Raw genomic sequence first — 21,951 nt, 5'->3', positions numbered from 1 at the left:
TCTTAAGCTTTCTAGCAGAAGTCTGAAGGTTTTGTGCTAAGACTAACTGCTGTTTGCACCTGTTCATAATTCCTCCCACTTCGACCCATTTCCGGTTGAGAAATAAAACAACCCCAATGCACGATGCTGTTGTCTTTTCAACAATTTGGGAGGGACAGCCAGCTCTTGGTAATGCCACTGTTTTACGTTGGTCATCATGCTCCTAAATGTAACAACCGACAGGGGCGGGGCGGGGTGGGGTGTCATACCGCGGACATCATACAAGTTAATTACAGACGGGGGCGTGGGGACGGCTGTCACGCTGTTCGACCGGCCTGGAAATAGACCGGCCGTCTGGGAAATCAACACATTTTTCCAAAATTCACAATGGCCAGCATGCCCTTGGTTATAGGTTACAAATTGTACCATTTGTTGTGTTTTTTTGGCTCCGCTAGATGGCACTTTCTGTTTGGGCACACTGACTTGCCATTTCTTTTAAACCCCGTTCTTTAAACCAAGGAGTCAAAAAAATACAACTGGTTCATGAAGTAACTTGAAGCTTCATTTTCCCATCACTAGTTACAATGGTGAAAAAAAAAAATATATATATACCCCATATATATATATATATATATTTTTTTTTTTTTCTTGGTGTCATTTTTGAGACCACAAAACATAGCATTTGAATAGGGTGTGTTGACTTTTTATGCTCACTGTTCACATAACTGCCTGTTTGTGTTTCACACATTACAGCTCTCCTTTAAATAAAGATGCCAGCGTTTCTGCTTCATGCCCCAGGTTTGGCCTTGAGATTTATCCTACCAGCACTTGTATGAATATGCCTTTGTTAAAATTCTCTTTTATGAATTAAGCTATCATGAATTAAATTGGAGCTCGCAAATCACTGCTGCAAAGTTACAGTGGCAGATCTTTAACCGTCACTTCATATTTGTTGCCTTGGTTTTACTTGTTTCTCTCAGTGTACTTGTACTTTTGTATTTGTATTTTTGTCGTTCGGGTATTGGCCTGAAGGCTCATATTGGGACTCCTGTTCATTAAACATGTCAGAGGTGGTCTACCTTTTGCATAATCTGATGTCAACTATTACACATTGGTACCGGTGCCTCACCCCACCCCGCAAAAAGTGAAAATCTGCAAAGCAGACTGGCGATGATGTGCAGCCAATCAGCTCACGGGATAAATCCACTTATGCTTTCTTTGGTCGATGTCGAGCCGGGAACCCATCACGCTTCTTAATTGAGTGGACATGTAGAAAGCCTCTGAGTCATGTCAGCTCTTTGTTTGGCCTTCTCTGTTGTGCATCCACATGAAACAGTGTCTCTTTCCACAATAGAGGTGCCAATATGGCTTTATTTAAAATAAACGATGTCCAGAAATATAAATTTGAGTGCGAGTGGTTGGTTATCCATCTAAGGTTTAGATGGATAACCAACCACTTAGATTCTAAGCCCTGTGACTGGCTGACAGCCAGTTCAAGGCGTACCCTGCCTCTGACCCAAAGTCAGCCGGGATAGGCTGCAGCTCAACTTGCTGTTGCAAACTTAAATGAGAGTGCAACAGAAAATGAATGGATGGAATAATATACTATACAATAGCACTGAAATGTGTATACATTTTGTTTTAGTTACGTTTTATTTATGCAGCTTTTAAATTCAAGTTCTTCTCGCCCACCTCCAGTCTCCTGTGTAAGATGTGACATCATTTTGATCTGTGCAGTAACCCATAACACCCTTTGAGAAATACACTTCCAACTGCCTATTTTTGACAGTGGGACTGGAAGAATACATTTCATCTCTTGCTGTAGTGCAGCTTTTAAGCGACACTGTAAGTAACTAGCAGGTATGATAAAAAAATCTTTGATATTAATTTAACTATCCCCACTGTCAATCATAACTGTTTTGCTGTTAAAGCGTTTGTCTGAGATTTCATTAGATGAGGCCTTGGCATGAAATGGTTTGTCTTTAGGAACTTTGGTTTTCTTGAATTTATCGATGGAAATTCTTACCAGGGTCGGATTGCTGATTAATTCATCACACAATGTTTTATTTAAACATTACAAGACCACCACGATGTTCAAATTTAGGATTATACTCTATTCAAAACATGAATGAAGTAATTTAAAACGAAACATTTATGTTCCAAAGTCTCAGAGATCCACAACAGATGGAGGAAAGCTCCCCTTCACTCAGCAGGAGAAGAGTGGAGGAGGAGAGAGGAGAAGCAGCAGTAAAACAGGCCAAAATCCAGAGGCAGGGCAAAAGAATGGTTGTACAATATTTGTGGTTTAACCAAATGCAAAAGTATAGAGATAAGTCTTAAAGCCGAGATTTGAACATTTCTGCACTGGTGGCCGCTCTAATTTCTGCAGGTAAGGAATTCCAGAGTAGTGGAGCCTGACTAGAAAATGTTCCAGAACCCTCAGACTTCTTTTTAGCGCCCAAAAAAAGAGAATAATTACACCCTGGAAGGAAATAATCATTGGGTAATGTCCTGCTGATCTCTGACCAAGCTCGTGTTCTCTGCAGCTCAATTTCAGCCTGATTGAGACAGGCGGACAAAAGCCAGAGATCCATTTTCACATTGCTTGTACATTCAGTAAATAGACCATAATCGCCGCTACTGTTGGTCTGTTGTTACTAACAATACAGCGCCTGCGGGGCACTAAATGTAAGAATGGACTGGATAACTATAATTGATCATAAGAGACCTTATCACGGGTCTGTGTGGTGCTGCACTTACTGTAAGGCCAGTGGGACAAGCGCTGTACTTTGAAAATGGAGTCGAGTAGGAAGAAAGCAGGAAGAAGATATTCTAATCTTCACCCAAGTCCCTCATGACCAAATGCAGCCTTCAAAGTCACACTTCAAAGTCTGCTCTCCAGCATCAAATATTCAGCAGGGTGCTTTTGCTCAGGAGCATTCCTGAGCTGAGTGGCTTGTTTCATTTAGTTGCACTTTCATCCCAGCAGCTCATATTCTGGATGCAAAATCGTCTGTCTTGGATGTGGTCATTTGAGGACACTTGTAGATCAGATAGGCTATCGTTCTTCAAAGATTCTGTTCAGGATACAGAAGCTGTTTTTGTTTATCGAGGTCTGGGCAAGTGTCTTCCGATTTGAAATTAGTGTTTGACAGAAATCTTTTTTTTTCCCTTCTATTTGCAAGCACGGAGCTGCGTAGGATGAATATCCAACTGTGCTACCCACAATCTATAGAAGTACAGCGCATACTGTAGACTCATGACTTTTGGCACAAAAAAATATTTGAAAGTGCAGTTTACAACCACGTGTATGCTCACCTCCAATGATCTCAGAAGTAAAGGGTTCTCCATCATGTTGCAGTTCAATGCATAACATTTGGTTCATCCATCAGACTAAAACAAAAGAGCAAATCTGACATTTCTATAACAATAATTTATGACAACATTCAAAAAGTCTTTTGCCTATGATGAGCAATAAAATACCACCCATTAATTTGTGAGACCCTTGTAGGATCCTGAATTTGGGAACGGCTGCAAACGAATAAGCAATAAAAATCTATTCATCCATTTTCTACTGCTATTCAGGGTCACAAGAAAGGTCGCCTGTGGGCAAAAAGACAGATTACACCCTGTCGTCAGTCAATCACAGGACACACGAAGCTAGGCAACCGTTCACACTCCACATTCCACGAGAATGCCTGTGCAGTTTCTCCGTCATTCAGGTCAATGTAAATGTCGATTCGAGGCAAATTCTTGTTTGGTGGAGCCTTTTAATTAAATAACAGAGTGTCTCCTTTGATGGGACGACCCACTATTGAATAGCTTTATGTGGCAGTGTTATAATGCCAATGGATATTTGGACACAAATAGTGCATCAACACCTGTAGACAGACAATAGCAAAATGCTCACAGGCATATACTGTATTCTGTATCCGCTGCGAAAACAACTCAGACTACTGCAGTTTACTCTTCTTTGTTTGGGTGTGCATGATTGTATTATAGCGCTCCCGGTGGCCAAGTTGAACATACCAGAATGAGCCTGAACGGTTTGATTCTTCACATTGTCTTTATTTATGTTATTGAAAACGTTGATTTTTGGGAATGCTCAAATTAATTAATGTAATTTCTATTCATTTCACTGCGGGCAGATGATTTGAAATATTTGTGTTTTGAATTCCAAACGTGTTCACTGCATGAAGTAAACTCGAACATAATGGCACCACTGCATTGCGACATTAAATCCTCTTTGATAGTGGCAGCATTACTATTAGCCCTACTTTAATTACTAATACGAATAAACAGGATTATTTCTCTACCTTTTATTGGGTGTTATTTTCTTGTGCTGATGTGCCTAATAAAATGACTAGTGGGAGCGACTTAGAGTATGGCCAGACTGCAGCACTCTGTAATGTCACGATCAAGTTTATCCTAAAATCCTTGTGGCCATTTGTGCCAAATCCGCTCAAATTCTTCCTTCACCTCTTTGACCTTGTGCTTAAAAACACCAAATTCCAATCTGCTCATCCTCAAATCCAAGAGAATTTTGTGTGCCAAACCTAAAAATAACTAAATAAATAAAATAAATCCTGAGAATTTGTATTTTGACAAGAGAATAGGTAGTTATAAAAGATATTTTTATATCACTAGTTGATTCTGTAAACTGAAGGACTATTTATTTGTCAGCTGTGTATTTTTAATACACCATAACTTCCCTTTGAAGTTGTGTGACTTGACATTTTTGAAAGGCCCTCCGTTCGAGTGTTTCATCCGTGCCTTGAAGACGGTTGTGTATATATGTTTCTTTGTCATTTCAACCTCATGAATGGCTATCATAACACGCTAGAATAGACTGTTTACCTTTGGTATTTGAGCCAGTTATGATTCCCGGAACCTGCAAATCTATGCCGGTACTCAACGCGACCATTTTTTGGTCATTTTCTGTTAAATGTGTGTGAGAAACATTTTATTCTCACTTATTTGATATGCTTTTCAGAGGTGCATGTGTGCGTGCGTGTGTGCGTGTGTGTGTGTGTGTGTGTGTGTGTGTGTGTGTGTGTGTGTGTGTGTGTGTGTGTGTGTGTGTGGTTTTATTTTGACTTTATTTGGCTGCGAGATGGCTTGTGTGACGCCAGTGTGTGACGTGGAAATTGGTACGTTCTCAACGCCGATTGACTGTTGCCAACGTGGGGCGAACTGGACCTTCTGTCAGTCTCAATCTGACGAAGTGCCCACCTCTGTGCTTCTCCTTCCACATTTCTCGACTGATTCTTACCATTTCAAATTCAACACATTCCAAACATTCACGCCATGCAGGCTGTTGTTTTTCCCCATTCCAACAATTCAATTTTCGCAATTCACATTTTTCCCACAATTACAAAAAAATTCCCCCAAACCATTTATTTGCAAAATCACATTCAACATAACATTCTCAGCTCATCCAACAATTTTCAACATTTCCACAACTCCCACATACCAACAAGTTCCCATTTTCCATACGAATGTTGCACTTTTTCCACCAATATAATTCCACATCATTCCATATCTTTCAGTAGCATTCCATATTATTCCATTTTTCACCTGCCTATTGCAAATTTTTCCCCAGTATCATTCCACATCCTTCCAGTAGCATTCAATACCATTCCATATCATTTTACATTTTTCACCATTCAATATCCTGCCACATTTTTCACCATCATACCGCACATTTTTCACTAGTCTCACTCCACGATTCAATTTCAATATAATTCCATTCATTCTACATGATTCCATCACAATCACACACAATTTCTCCAGAAGTAGCTTTTTCTAGTTCAAGAGTGAACTTCAAGTCGTTGTCTGGTTGTTTGCATTCAAAAGGCATCGTTGCTCTGGCTTCAAAGGTGTTTCGTTTCCTGGAAGAATACACCAACATTTTCTGTGGCAGTCTCATGGACTGGTCATCTCGATCCACCAACCATACTTAATAATAATACATCTGAATTAATTTAAATGATTGCGGGTCATTTCACCTGCGCGCTGAGCTAACACGTCCACGTGAGATATGTGCTTGTTGATGAGGCCGCCTTGAATCGACTCCTTGTGAAGCGGTCGCGCTCCCGAGGAAGCCGCCTGCGTTAACTGTCTATAGATGGACTCAGCAGTTGGCCGGGGAACACAGTGAGTGATGTGTGACAGTGAGGGGCGTCCGACGGCGGGCGGAAGCAGATGTGCGTGAGCTGCAGCCACTATCACTGGGTGCCTTTGTCCCGTTGTGGAGAGTGTTGAATTAAAGCCTGCTAACACTAGTCATTGCAGTCATATGCTAATGCCTCACACTCTGGGGGAATAATTAAATGACTCCAGAAAACACAACTGATTCCCCTGATTTGCTGTCCGAGTGCAATTGAATGAAAAAGAAAGTGAAGGATGCTGGAAAAGAGGGGGTTCTCCATATCTTTTTTTCCCCAAGAGAAAGCAAGAGACTTGGATGCTGCTGTTGGTGATGCTGCACAAGAGAGATGGATTGGGGAGAGAGGGAGGAAGAAGGGAGGGGGGATTTAAAGGGCAAGAAACGGTGGGAGATTTAGATCCAGTCAAGAGCAGAGGCGGTGAGCAGAGAAGAGGAGAGGCATTGACTGCAAGCATATATACACACGCACACACTCACACACATACACAGGAAGACAAGAAAACAGCTAATTTCATGTGCACGGCGCACAACACTTGACGAGAGCGGCTGCCTGCCTGGATTGGTAGTCATCCGACGTCCCGCAGCTAAAAGACGCACAAGCGAAGACTTGGGGGATACGAGGAGCAGGGATGATCGGGCTATGTGGGCTCTCGCCGTTTGAATCCAGTCCTCAGACCACTTAGCCACTCTGCTGTGGTGCTGTTGCAGGCCGCCAGCCTTGCAGTCAGGGTGATTGAGACAGAATGAGCTCCAAGCACACCTCCGACTGGATTCCCTACAGGTACTGTAACAAAAGTGGGCTCAGGCTGCATCTTTTGGCTGGTGTGCAGTTGTGTGTGTGTGTTTGTGTGTGTGTGTATGTGTGTGTGTGTGTGTGTGTGTGTGTGTGTGTGTGTGTGTGTGTGCGTGTGCGTGTGCGTGTGTGCATGTGTGTGAGGTAAGGCTGACGAGTGGAGTCATGACTTTACAAATGAGTGGAATCATCCCGTTTACATCACTGGAGTCTTGTTGGGTAGAAAGATTGAACCTATTCACTGCCACAACATTAGGTACACCTGCACAATCTTGTGAGTGAGGTCACACAAAAAAAAATGCTGGGTTGTTTTCTTGACCCACTCGCTGGGTAGCTGTCGTTTTTTTTTTTAGCAGATTAGGTTACTTTTACTCAAGGCTGGGTTGATTATATTTGGACCCAGCAGACTGGGTTGAGGATTTGGTTTAGGTGGACTGAAGAGCTGAAGCTGGTTTCAAGAGCTGCAACGATGAATCGACAATGAATCAATAATGAAATGAATCAATAAATATTTTTTGCTCATCGATTAACGTTATCGATCAGAGACCTGGTTCGACTTAAAATTGTCCAAATCTACTATTCTCCGATTTCTCTAGTCCTCCATTAAAGCCGACTAATTATGTTTGGGGTTTTTTTTTCCAACCATAAAAAAAAAAAAAAATAATCTGCTTTTACTTTCGAAAACAATAATCAACATGTTTGCTGATTTTCTGATGGTTATTACAGAGCAAACCTGTAACTGAATCATAAAACTGCTTTGTAAAGCGCTTTGTTCCAGCTGCCGCTGTTGTGAAAGCGCAATATAAATCAGGATGTATTGTATTGTATTGTATAAGTCATTAACTTATACCGCTGTACATTTTCTGCACTGGCAATTTGAAAGACTGTGCTGGTTTTCAAGAAAGAAATGGAATTGAAAAAGAGTTAAAAAAAAGAATCAGATTAATCAATTAATCGCCCAAAAAAATGGAACGATTAATTTATTAAAATAGTTGTTAGCGCTATTGTCACCATTTTGGACATTGTGTACTGGAGTTGAAGCATTGATAATGTAATGTAAAGTCTTTGGAAACTGTTGGTGGTGGCTGAATGACTCAGTGGGTAACATGACTTTGGACACAGGGCTCAGGGTTCAAATCTCACTCCCTTGGCCTTTTCCCAACCGCTGCTGCTCCCAAGAACTGAGTCAAGAAGGGCATCTGATGTGAAAACTGTGCCAAACATACCATGCGAGTGACTTGCTGCGGCGGCGGGGGGGTTCCTCCATGCATTTAGAAAGTGGAATTTCCAGATTAATAGAAGTAAGCATGACCTTAATGGACAAAGACATTCTGAAGCTTACAAGCCAAATCAATGAAATGCACATGCCGAACACTAACAATCCAATTTGATTCACCATCTCTGTCTACCGATATAGAAGTTGGGTCATAATTAGGAGAGTAATAGTATTTCATGGCATAAAGTCATCTTAAAGTTGTCTTTTGAAAATATTTTACATTGTTGCTTTAAAGGACGTGACATCCTTGAAATTGCGATCCTTCCTGATTAACTGTAAAAATAGGCAGAAAGGAAAAGGACAGTCAATCGGTAATGGCAAATGTTGAACAAGTTTGGCATTTCCTTTGTCTAAAATTAAACGAGGCAAAGTGAGAAAGCGGAGGCAGAGAGGTCGTCGGTTTCACAATAAACAGTTTGTCTCATCTTGTGTGGCTCTCATTAAAAATCCATGCGCTGCTATGAGTGCTCCATCCCTCATCTCATTAGAAACACACAATGCAGTGTGCGTATTCTGTGGAAACGCAGGCAACATCTTAACCAACCACATACAATACTCGCACACCTCACTGGTGACTGTTAGAATCTATGGATTCCTTTTTTCCCCCCCTCCTCGCTCTCTTCCGTGGGAACCTAACTAGGACAGCAGGAAACATCAGAGGAGTGATTTGAAAAAGACATGAAGTCATAATCTTTTGGGGTTTTGAGGTTCTAATGCAAGTTTGTCCGATCTAACAATCCAATACTCTAATGAATCCAACACCGTCTTCCTTTCTTTTTGATATATTTAATAAAAAGCGGGGATTCAATGATGAATTGAATACGTGTAAACAACCTTGCGTCACAAGCCTGACAGTGCTATTTTCAAAGTGTTTCCTTCGAGTGCGTTTGGCGCTGCGTCCAGGGGCACGGCTCCATTAGCGCCTTGTACAGCCTGGTGGGTTTGATTGGCATATGTCCATTTTGTTCATTAGGCTTGGAGGCATCTGTGCTTGGAGCTCTCTGACGCAAATGTGTGACGTGTCTATGAAAAAGTTAGTTATTAGGTCATATAGTTCATTAGAAATGATGGTGAAACAGCGGTTTAGTAGACAGCACATCCACCACGGACTTCTGAGAATTGATGGTTCAAATCCGGGCTCCTGTCCGGGGTTTGCATTTTCTCAGCGTACTCCAGTTTCCTCACACGTTCAAAAATTATTAGCTTCATTGAAGCCTCTCAACTGTCCTTTGGTGTGAATGTGAGTGTTATTGGGAATTTGTCTTGATGTGATTAGGTAGCGACCAATCTAGGGTTTACCCTGCCTCTCACCAAATAATGATAAGCAGCATTTTTAAAGTACTGTAGATGTGTAGTCTAAAATGTATGTGCATCCAGATGATTTGGTTTCGTGCAAACACTTGACAAAATAAAAAGTTAAACACACCGCTTTTTCAGTGTGTCTCTTTGGCCATCTAAAAGAAGCGCATTTGATTGTTCTGCCTGTTCATATAGTGTATGTGGTTGGCATGGATAAATAAAAAAAAACAAAACATTTTTTTTAATTAAAAAACAATATTTTTCAAAAAAAGTAATTTGAAAGTGGATAATTTCCCGTGGCACACCTGATGATCTCTCAAGGCACATGAATGTGCCACGGTACACTGGTTGACAATCACTGCACTACACTTTTACTCAGGTCAAGAAGATTTTATTTTGTGCAACCACCTGACAAAATAAAATCGAGTAAATTCAACACACCATTTTTTTTCTTGCATTACGCATTGAACATTGAATTGAATTCTAACTTAAAACGCTCTTCATTTTCCCCAATTTATGCACATTCTGTGGCGCTTTGATCCGACATAATTCTCATGTGATTCCCAGCTTAGTCAAGAGTAAAAAAATAACACCTAAAAATGTATTGTCGTATACCCTTCCCAGGCATAGAGTGTCTATTTTCAATTCCCAGACATAGTTTATCGACAAAATAAACTACGGTACTTGAATTCCAGAAAAGAAAAACTCATTGAACATTATGCTTGATTCATTTTTTTTTCATTTCTCAGAGATCTCCAGTGAATCCTGTTCAAATGGTCAACAGACAAAACGGAAAACATCAGCATTAAAGTAATTCACGATATTGACTGATCTCTTTAGAAGTCTGATTAATTATCATTAATACATATTTTTGTAGCACTGTACATATGCATTCCATAATATTGACTGATCTCTTTAGAAGTCTGATTAATTATTATTAATACATATTTTTGTAGCACTGTACGTAATAACAATAGACCTATTTCCACATTGCATTACATCATACTGTATTTCTATCTATCTATCTATCTATCTATCTATCTATCTATCTATCTATCTATCTATCTATCTATCTATCTATCTACGTGTGTGTGTGTGTGTGTGTGTGTGTGTAAATGTCGGGACCCAGAAAGTAGCCTAATTTAAGAGATGACAAAGGCCCCTGCACCGCTGACCATCTGTGGGTTGCAGAACAGGGCTCTCTGGCATGATGAGTTGTTGGACCTCCATGGGAACAGCTCTGTTTGAGTCATTATGTTCCTGTTTAATGCCTATTCACACACTTAATAACTGATTGCGAACGTGGAGGACTTTGTTTGTCCGTACCTTTCACACAGAGTGGGAGGCAAAATATTTTATTATTGCGTTCGTGTGGGCCTCCATCGTCACACAATAGCGCCGCGATTCCCTGCGTGACAATCCGCTGCCATTTTTAACAACTCGACCTGTCGAGGGTATGATTGGAATATAATTGTTCGTGACTCATGACAAACTGGTTTTTCAGAATTATTGCTATATTAAGCAGAGAGAGAGAGTTGGAAATTACTGACAGCACTAGAACTCAGTGAAGAGCAGACCAGATCACTCGTAAATATCGAAAACCAAAAAAAAATGTTGACGTGAAAGGTTAGACTATGCCACTGGAGCCCATTGATCTCACAGCCCCGCTTGACAGTGAACTGAAAAGTTAACATTTTGTCTATAATGAATTTAATAACTCCATTATTTTTCATGAAGGATTAACACCTTTAAAAATGCATTTTGTCACTTGCTGTCGACTGAAATTGACATCTCATGTACTCAGGGGTTAGGTAACAAACAATCATGCTTCATGTGTCAAAGGTGTTAATTACACATGAAAAATAATGACATTATCTAATTTATTACAGACAATATATACATATATATATGCTCTGTATATCCCTTCGTCATGTCATAGGTTTCTCTTGTTCATCTTCCTTTATGGTGCTCCTGGAGAAAACCTCATTGGCCTCTAATTAGGAGCCATTAATGTTTCTCTTTCAGATGTCCAGCCTTGTGAGTTGATGGAACAATCAGTGAGTCTGTCATGGTTGATTTTCAAAGCTCAGGAAATATGAAGTGGGGATTCGTGGGTAACAGCAAAAAAAAAAAAAAAAGCCAACTGCTGTAACAAAAAGAGGGTTTGTTGTCTTTTCTCTCTGCAAAGAAAGCAATAGAGATAATATGATCAGATTTTGCTTTGTCTTTAACCAATAGGACAAAATATTTGAAAAATCTTGGACTTTATGTGTATACTGCAAAAACGGTAAGCAGAAGGTACCTTGAGTGTTCTCTGTAGGATTCAAATTAATGTAATTATAGTACTAGAATAATGCGGAAGCACAGAAAAAGTAAGTGCGACTTTAACAGAACATCATGTTTCTATAAGACGCTCTTGTCAAAGCACCTTTTTTTCTCTTCTGATAAGATTATTCATCACTTGCTGACATATTCTTTACAAACCCAAACATTTTTGCTGCTAACGTCTTTGAAATCATTCTGAATCTCATTTCATTCTCATTGCTTTTGCTACATTGACCTTTAAACATTTGCTTGGACCAATGACATGAAGTCAGTGTACAGAGCGTCATCAAGCCCGATAAGATTTAAGTCAATACGGCTGTTTGCAGACTGTGTGATATTACCCAGTTGTGTTCAGGAGAACACTCTGCTCAGCCAGGCAAAACTCACAAAATGCATTTAATGACGGCAAATCAGATATGCGCTTGATATTGTGCAGCCACTTGTGTGCCAAGCCAGTCGTAGTCATTGCTGCAGTGACTTGTAATCACGCTGTCGACCAGAAGTCTCAGCAGCTGCAGATTCTCTCTGTTGCAATATCAGCGAGACACTGTGCGAGTCAATAGGATGTATTAGATCCAAATCCCAAAAGCGCTTCGCAAGCTGTCCACCATATTGAACCTCTTTTGAGAGATGCTGTTGTCCATATGGTCCCTATAGTTCTAATTTTCGTATCGTAAAACCACAAAGCATAAGCTTTGACTGGGTGAAAATTAGCACTGTAGCAACATTTCCTGTAAAGAGTCCGTATGAGACCAAATCGTTTTCATATACAATAAAAAAGTGAGAATTATGTATATTGGGGTAATTTGGGGAGGAAATAAGCGAGGATACTCTGTTATTGTCTGAAAAAATACTCTGTTTTTGGTTTGGTTTTTTTTGCTCAGGCATTTTCGTGCCCAGGAACTATGTTGCACTTAGTTTTGGAACTTAAATCAAACAGAAAAAGTGCTTTTCTGTGATCTTGTGGAATCTTGCTGTCAAGGAACTGTGTTGAAGTGAGTTGAGGTTCATTTAGGTTATTTCTTGAGGCGGGGGGGGGGGCAATTGCCCACTGTATGTTAATTAAAGTGTTCTTCTGTTGTTTGCAGGGATGCAACCAAGCCTTGCCACAAATAGCAACAATCCATAAATACTTTTTAACTGCTTCCATAAAAGGGGTTTTTAACTGCATGTACTGGCTGGCAAAGCAATTAAATTGGGGAGGATCATAATGTATCAACAGCACACATCTGGCATGTTCACAACCACGAACCCATGTTACATAAACAGCTATTCTGTAATTCTCTTATTTAACACAAAGGAACCATCTTCACATAAGGCCCATCGGTAGTATTAGCTAACCTAAATAACACTGACACTAAATAACACTGACGTGACATCATGGATGGAAAGCAAATGCGTACACTTGGACTTTACACACATGTATCAAGTCATAAACCTTCCATTTTGACATTTACACACAATATCAATACATGCAAATTGCATATTACCGCAAAGTAAATTTTCACAAGCTATGAGTAGCAGCATCTTGAGAGAGAGAGAAAAAAAATCATACTTTTAATCTTGACTAGATGAAGTGCATTCACGGATCTGAAATTTCAAACGCAGGGGATAAGAAACTTCTCCCAAATTCCACAAAATGGCAGCAAAGTTAAAGGGTTGCGGGTTCGTCTTGAGCACACAAACAGTGAATATGCGGGGGTTAACTGTACTAAACGGTGCTCCATTTTTTTTTCATGTTTACCTTTCTTCTGTGCTTTCGGTTTGCCGTGTTTCATTTGAGCAGCGCCGCCTTAATGAAGTATTGATCGATAAAGAGCTGAAAGTAGCCGTGGAATTTATTTCCACTGATGTTTCGAGATAACCATGGACAATATAGTCAACCCACTGTATATACTGGAAGACCCATGAATGGAAGTCCAGTGAGAAAATGTAATGTCCAATTACTGTATGATATGAACAAAAATATCACAATGGCAATGAAATCATTTGTAGCAAGCATTCAGGTGCTTCAGACTTATTACCAAAATTGTGTGGGACATACAATATAGTCTGTGATTGAAATACTGTACTGCACATTTTAATTGGAAGATGACTAACAGCGATGCAGGGGCAGCCCTTGGTGTGACGCAGGTAGCGCATGTGCTTAAGTCTACCTCTGAGTCAAAAGGCTTCTGCGTTGTTTCTCACTCCGCTCTGTATGGCATTTGCGTGTTCTGTCTGTGCTTGTGTGGGTTTTCTCAGGCTACATCCTCCCACGTTCCAAAGTGGTTTCAGAAAATAAATGAATGAACTAACTACGTGTCCAAAAAAAAAAGTCTGTCATCCACTGCTATCATCGCGTGATGATTATTCTTGTCCATTTGTCTCTCTGGTCAGCAGTCCCGCTATTAATAGGGTTTGGTGTCATCATCCGAACTGAACTTATTCTGCAGCAGCACTTGTTGCCATGGAGACCCGGCCTAGGAAATGAGCCAAGATTTTAGATCAGCACAGTGTAAGCTTGTGTGTTTTCCAATAACGGATATGGCATAGGTCAGTTCATTGAAAATAGTGATGAATTTGATTCAATTCTCTTTAAAGGTACAGAGAGTTAAAATATAAGACATAACAATTAAATACATCTAAATTGTTTAAAAAGCAGCATTACTGTAACTGACCACCACAGGGTTTTATGAATCTAACATTCTGCACTCTTTAAGTACATGAGTAAATGTGATCCCAAACAAACTGTTCACATTTGCCTGTATTTTATCCATATTTTGTGTTTTCTCGTTGCAGCACTTTAGATGACGAGGGCACAAACCTCAGGCAGCAGAAGCTTGATCGGCAGGTAAATATTTTTTGGAACAATAGAGCAATCTTTCACGCATTTTACCCAAGGAAAATCTCATGGCACTGCAGAGTAGGTGAATCTCCGAGAGCCGCGAATATGCGGTGCCAACTGCAGCAAAGGAATCATATTTATAATTTCCCACCCCAAAAATAATTTTGAAAAAACACATTATTTTCATTTATTAATTTCTTTTTTGTGTGACGATTAATCAATGGGCCACTTATAGTGGGCACAGACCACATGCGGCCTGCAGCCCGCCAGTTGCCTATCTCTGGCCGAGATAGATGAAAAACGATATTTGTAATTAATAAATAATAATTTTCAGACATAAGAAGTGAAACAGAATACTTTTCCCATGGCCTCCACTTATGATTTTTCACGGCACACAAAGGGTGCTACAGAGGAATCACTGCAGTAGAGGAACATGTTGACATCATCCGATAAAACAGCTCTTTTATCCTGACACCACCTCCTGCAATGCCGGCGTGGGGCCTCAAAAGGTCAGCTCGTCTCTGGGGTGTTCCACTGACAGATGAAAGCTCCTTTTATACTCTCTGTGCTGAACAAAGTATATGATCACAGAGTTGTTTTTTTTTAAGACCTGTTAAGAAATCACACGTATTACTTAGTATAATGTTCACCTGTGTTACATGGATTGGGAAGGGAGAAATTATATTTTCCTCAAGTCAATCAAGAGTCTAAAGAGTTAGAACATTGTAGATATCATACTGTACTACACTATATTATACACAAGATAATTTATGTTGGTGTATAAGGTGACCGAAACTCTTCACTGTACAAGGTCTACACCCTTGTAATGCAAATTTTCCGCACTGTAGGACACACCTACAAGCATTCAAGTTTCTCAAAAGCTGACGGTGCGCCCAATAATCCGATGCGCCTTATATGTAACGTAACAGTCTCTTTATATTCCCCGTTGAGTTGTTTCCCTGTTAGTGTTCCTATGCCATCTAGAGGTGATTATTAGCAGGAACCAATTGTAACCTAAAACGTCTCTGCCCGACACTAATTGACATGTGCATTCGCCAACACACACTCAGACAACTACTTGGTGAGCTCTGCGCAGACATTATGAAACAAAGATAATACCAAAAGCATAGTTACCTACTGACTAAACGAAGGAAGAAGACAAGCAAGACTTCTAAGGATATTTAGCCCCTTATGCATGTGAGCCCACGAGGTTTGTGTGCCAGACATTTTGAAGGGGTATGTATACTTTTTTTAGATGCATTTTTATTTGTCCCCTGCTGTGTTGTGCAGTCAAAACAATATAAATGTTCCTCTCCTCTTTTATAATCCTTAACTTACGAAAGCCACATGGGTTAACAGGCTCAGTGATTAAGACGCTCCATGATTTGGCTTAATGGTTCACTTCATTCCTCCAGTTTTAAAGGCTTATAACTGGCACCCAATCAGCTGTAGAATACATTTTAAAATTCTGCAAGTGGTCTATAAATCACTTAACAGTTAGGTCCAGAATACATTGGCTGCCCAGTGCTGCCAGGGTGGCCTGGAGGAGGTGAGAGGGTCTGTCCATCATAGCTTCCAGTTTATCTATCATCCTCCTGTTGCCCAACTCCTCCAGAGTGTCCAGGGAGCAGCCCAGGACAGAACTGGCCCTCCTGACCAGTCGCTCTAGTCTCTCTCTGTCCCGGGCTGAGATGCTGCCTGACCAGCAGACAATGCCATAATGGATGGCCGAAGCCACCACAGAGTCATAGAAGGTCTTAAGGAGTGACCCCTGAACCCCAAAAGACCTCAGTTTCCTGAGTAGGAAGAGCCGTTCCTGATCAGGGCGTCCGTGTCGGTAGACCAGTCAAGTTTATTGTTGAGAAGAACACCCAGGTACTTGTAGGAGGTCACCCTCTCTGTCCGTACCCTGGATGTTCATCGGTGCAGGTGAGGACTGTTTCCTGCAGAAACCCACAACCAACTCCTTAGTTTTCCCGGGGTTGATCTGGAGGTGATTCTGCTGGCAACAGTCCACGAAGTCCTCCGTCAGTCCCTTGTACTCCCGATCATCTCCTTCTGTAATGATGCCGACAATCGCGGAGTCGTCAGAGAACTTCTGACGGAACTTTACTGTTAAATGCTTTCTGTTAATGTGTTGAAATGTTATCAGTGTACGTTCGTTGAGTAATTTTTGTTAGTTACTTTTGTTTTCTCTGTTTTGATTCTGATTGTCGTTAATGGTTGTGTTTGTGAATCCTTGGAGGTGTTGTGTATTTGCTTGTGTGACGCACATTAAGTTGTCTTGTGTTTGAAATGTGTTAAATGAATAAAGCTGCTGCGCCTTCCCTTCAGTGTGTCATTCACACTTTATTTAGCACAGGAAGTAAATGTAGCCTCTCTTAAATTAAGGACACACAGCCAACCTGACAATGATGACATGCTTGCATCTCATGCTCTTCCCCGAGCCCTCCATTAGTAGAAGCTTTGAATATTTGATGAACTCTACCTGGAAGATGTGCATGTAAGTGACAGTCCAGATGAATGGCTCTCTCCAAGATCACGTGAAAGCGGTTTGGAGCAATGTGTCATCCATCTAAAAATGTATTCCTTCCTCTTGTTAATCTCCATTGATCTCCGTATGTGTCCTCATCTTGCTTCGTGTGTCCACCATGTCCAGCGAGTGCTCCTTGAGCAAAAGCAAAAGAAGAAGCGTCAAGAACCCCTGATGGTCCAGTCCAACGTAGATGGACGGTCTCGCACCCGTCGCACCAAACAGAGTGAGGAGCAGGCTCCTTTGGTGGAATCCTACCTCAGCAGTAACAGCAGCACCATCTATCAAGGTTAGTTGGACCCCCTTCACGCTGTCTGATAAATGGGAATGGTCGGGCCCCATGTGTTTACTTTCGAGTACAATCTATACTAATGGACTCCATTGAGCTAACTTTTGCTCCTGTGACTAATTTGTGTGGACCAAAAATAATATGGTACATTTTTCAAAGTTTCGAGTGTGGTGAAAAGCAAGAGTATACAGTACAGTACCTTCTGCCATTTGTTGTTTAGCAATGCTATAATGACCATATACAACATATCCAGTGTTTCCTTGCATATTTGCGATTCAGATTATTTAAGCTTTTGGAGCCTGCCCTCCGTTATCCACCTATTTGCAGCCCCATCAAAAGTAAATAAAAGTACAATGGAACCTCAGGTTTTCATGATTACATCGTTCCAGAAAGTCTGGCTAAAACCACATTGCATGAAATCCAAAACAGTGTTTCCCAGAGGAATTAATGTAAATCCAATCCATCGGTTCCAGATACCCAAAAAAACTATTTTGAAAGAAATACTAAAAGCTAACGAAATGGATGAATGAACATTTCACATCATTATACCTTAGAGACTCTTTATGGCGTACAGTGAAGAGTAGAGACTGGAATCATCTAAAACTTATTCTTGAAATCTGTAATGTTTCTCATCCTCTATCAAATGGTTGATGCGTGGAACCCTGTTGTATATGAATGCATTTTATAAGAAGGGTTCAACAGATTTTTTTTTTTTTTTTTTACACTGCAAGACTATATACTTTCACGGTCTCCTCACCAATAGTCAAGCAAGTAGGAGTAGCAGTGGCATAACACGTCCTCTCAAAAGTCAGGGCTTCAAAATAAAAAGGTCACCAGTGGAAAAAAATTTCATCAGAGCTTCCTTGGCCTCATGTTGGCTCAAACTATTTTTTAATGTGTGACTGATAAATATGCAGGGTGGCACGGTGGTCGAATGGTTCCTGCATGGGTTTTCTCTGAGTAGTCCAATTTCCTCCCTCATTCCAAAAACATGCGTGGTAGGTTAATTGAAGACTCTGCATTGTCCCTAGGTGTGATTGTGAGTGTGAATGGTTGTTTGTCTGTGTGCCCCGCAATTGGCTGGCAATCAGTTCGGTACGTGCCCCGCCTACTGCCCGACGACAGCTCGGATAGGTTCCAGCACGCCCGCAACCCTCATGAGGATTAGCGGCTTGGATAATGGATGGAGGAATGATAAATAAGCCTCCATGTGGCTAAAGAAAGTGTGGTAAAATGGTTATATTGTGTGCTTCCATTTTGAAGGTCTCACTTTTGATGAATGTGTCACAACACCGTTGTGCCCGACTGCTGCAGAGTAGAGCGGGAAGGTTCTGGCTAATCAAGCTTCCAATGTGGAATATGCCTTACCATCTGTCGAACCCTTTTTACACAATTTAGGAAATTCTTTGGCTGAATGCACATCGACTGATTCTGGTCAATAAATGGCTGAGTGATGTTTTTTTGTTTTTTTTAATGAAGTCCAACCAAATGTACAAAAATCGTGACACACTTAACAAACAACAACAAAAATGAAAACTTGGTCAGAAGAAAACCAAGTTGCCACATTATTGCTTTGGCACCTTCTTGTGGACTCTGTCATTGTTGTCATTGTTGAACTGAGAGAAGCTGCTTCATTTAGACCAGGGATGGGCAACTCAAATGCTGGAGGGTCCCACAATTTTTCATAAGTACTACTGGGGGGCCACATAGCATCATGCACTTCCAAACCAGATTTATGACAAAAATGTCATTTTAAATACGGACAAAATACGGAGATATGTGCAAAATACATGCTCTTAATATACTTCATTTTTCATAATACATTTCTCAAATCACGTATAAAACTATAATAACCCAACAACAAAGGGTTTGAAGCAAAATAAGACCCAAAAAACAACAACAACACAAACTGATTCAACCAAGCGGCTCCCTCCACTCCCCAGTGCAAAGAGCTCTCTTGCTTTCTTGCAATTTTTCACAAAAATCAAGTCAAAATTTGAATATTATTGAGGTACTTTGTTTCTTCTGTGTTTCATTCCAAATCTGCACAAAATTATTAGGCCTAATGTCACGGTATAAGACAAGCACATCCAAGTCATGTCTGCCATCTAATGGTGAATGGTGATATTACAACTGAAATCATTTCTTTCCCCCTTTTTTAACCTTTCAATTTCTAAAATATTTTGTGTTTTTCAGAATTTTTTTTCCTCCATTTACACTGCCTTTTTCATAGACAACGGTAGTAATATAATAAATGTTTATTTAGAATTTTGGTGACTATTTTTTTGAAATTGTCGCAGGCTGCATGCTGCCAGTTGCCTATCCCTGATTTAGACAAACCATGGGCCTATGTTATGGAGAAGCAGTGCTTTGCCACTATCTTGTGACATCTACAGGCAATTGTAATTGTTTTGTTTTGGGGTTTTTTTTCTTAGGGAGAGCACAGACTTACCTGTACAGGGTTTGTTAGCAAATGTATGTGAGCAAGCTGGTTCATGTAAGACAAATTAATGGGTGGTGTCATTATGATTCTGCTCCAGTGATGCCAATGACTAAAACAGTAAAAATCCGTTATATGCCTGCAGCTGTTATCCAGCTGTTTAACAAAATGTAATTAAATCTTGTAAATCAGTTGTGGAAATCGGTATTGTAATTTAAATTTTTTGTTCGATCTCTCTTTTTAGTTACTGAATTAAACGGGAGCGTGGAAAAGGCCTTAAAAACAACAAACAACGGCACTAGTGGCTCAAGTCTAAAAAGAAGAACAAATACGAGTACAAGTATTTTGTACTTATCAGATTAGATGGTACACATTTCAATACAGCGTAAAACTGAAGGATTTTATTGCCTTATATTTTATTTTCTCAACGTGCTTTTCACTTTACTTCAGTAAACTATTTTTCACAAACGAGACACAAAATGTTCTTTTGTGAATTTCTGCAGGGAAATTGCATGTGCCACCACACAGAAATCAAAGCATAAATCCAATTTCCACCTCTCAGGGCCACTGAGCTCAGGTTCATGTGCTGTCATTCTTCCTGTCAAGCCTGCAAAAAGTACATTGGCAAAATGTCACATTGCACACTTACTGTTCTGCAGAGAAAGGAAATAATTATCTGCACTGCGCAAAGTCAGAATCTTCTGACATCTATTCACTTTTTGTTAAATCTTTCATTCATTTGCATGCTCTTCTCTTTCAATTAATTTGAAGTAGATGCAGAAATGCATCTCAGGTGCTTCGCCATTCGGCACACTTTGACAACATAACAAGCACTGTGAAATTTGGATTGCCTCTCATTGGATTGTGCAAATGTACCTAAGGCCAGTTAGTGTATGGCACATGTGTCAAACTCAAGGCCCGGGGGCCAGATCCGGCCTGCCACATCATTGTATGTGTCCCGCAAAAGCAAATCATGTGTGTCAACTTTTTGTTTATTGTTTATTGCACATATAAAAATATACAGTAATAAATTGACAGAAAGTGAGGGTTAAGTAAAATTGCGAAAAAGGAAAAGAAAACAGTCATCAAACAGCACAATCGCATGATCCTTGCTGAAATCTGTTCACAATTATCACATTGTCATTGGATCAACTATTATCATTGACTGATTTCAAAACCAGTCATCCATTAATTTGTTGTGTACAAGTCCTAATGCGATGAGACGATGAAACATTTTTTGTGGTTTCACTGTCGTAACGTCCCTCCGAGGGAAGATGCAATTCGAAAGTGGCCCGCGACAAAATGAACTTGACACTCCTGGAGTATGGCTCGTGTTCCGATTATATTTATTTCTTGCTGCCTGAGAGCAATTTATGTGTCTTTGGCTACTTCATTGTTTAGGGCCAGAACCCAAGCAGGAGGAGATGAAGGTGAAAGCGGACCCCCAGCCGCCTCGCTCGATGAAAAAGGGCAGAGCGTCAGCCAGCTCCACTCCTCAGACAGGCAGTGACAAGAAGGAGAGGAGAGGGAAGCACAAAGGTCAGCCCGATGACGAACCGCCAGTCCGACACAGAACGATCCACAAACACGTTGAAGTGACAGGCAGGGCCAAAGTCCAAGCAAGAGACTAATCGAACGGAAAAGGAAAAGTGATATACAATACACGGTAGAACACTTCAACTCCAGTCAATAAACAATTCAAAAGTCCAGTAAAAGACAGTCTTCAAATGTTCAAATTATTTCAAATGAAAGATGTCATAAACATCCTTGACGATTGTCCTCTAATTAGATGTATGTAATATTACATTACCTAACTTGCAGCTATGAATGAATCGTTGAAACCATTTTTATTATAACGTCCACACAGTGTCATATGGATTGGTCTTAACAGTTCTGTTAGTTAACACAGCCTGTAAGGCAGTGACGTCTCGGCTGAATCCTGATACGCGATTGGATGAAAAAGGGTGAGTCGAAGCAGGTAGCATGGTGGGCCTGCCTGTGTGGGTGTGTGTGTGGGTGTG

The 21,951-nt window shown here is 40.5% G+C and overlaps 1 protein-coding gene across 3 annotated transcripts in view; it reads left to right on the top strand.

Annotated features, from left to right (window-relative positions):
* The window catches only part of tub (TUB bipartite transcription factor), a 49,360-nt gene that overhangs the window by 16,412 nt on the left and 10,997 nt on the right, over positions 1-21,951 (top strand). For 2 of the 3 annotated variants that reach the window (XM_019886996.1, XM_019886998.1), the window contains exons 2-4: positions 14,623-14,674; positions 17,328-17,490; positions 21,332-21,469. In XM_019886996.1, coding sequence (XP_019742555.1) covers positions 14,623-14,674; positions 17,328-17,490; positions 21,332-21,469 — 353 coding nt within the window. Of the gene's footprint in view, positions 1-6,501; positions 6,930-14,622; positions 14,675-17,327; positions 17,491-21,331; positions 21,470-21,951 lie in introns of those variants that run through there. The other variant, XM_019886997.1, reaches the window with a different exon arrangement.

The sequence above is a fragment of the Hippocampus comes genome, unplaced genomic scaffold, assembly GCF_001891065.2.
Source record: "Hippocampus comes isolate QL1 unplaced genomic scaffold, H_comes_QL1_v1.1 scaffold261, whole genome shotgun sequence".
NCBI lineage: Eukaryota > Metazoa > Chordata > Actinopteri > Syngnathiformes > Syngnathidae > Hippocampus > Hippocampus comes.
This window is presented reverse-complemented; position numbering and strand designations above follow the sequence as displayed.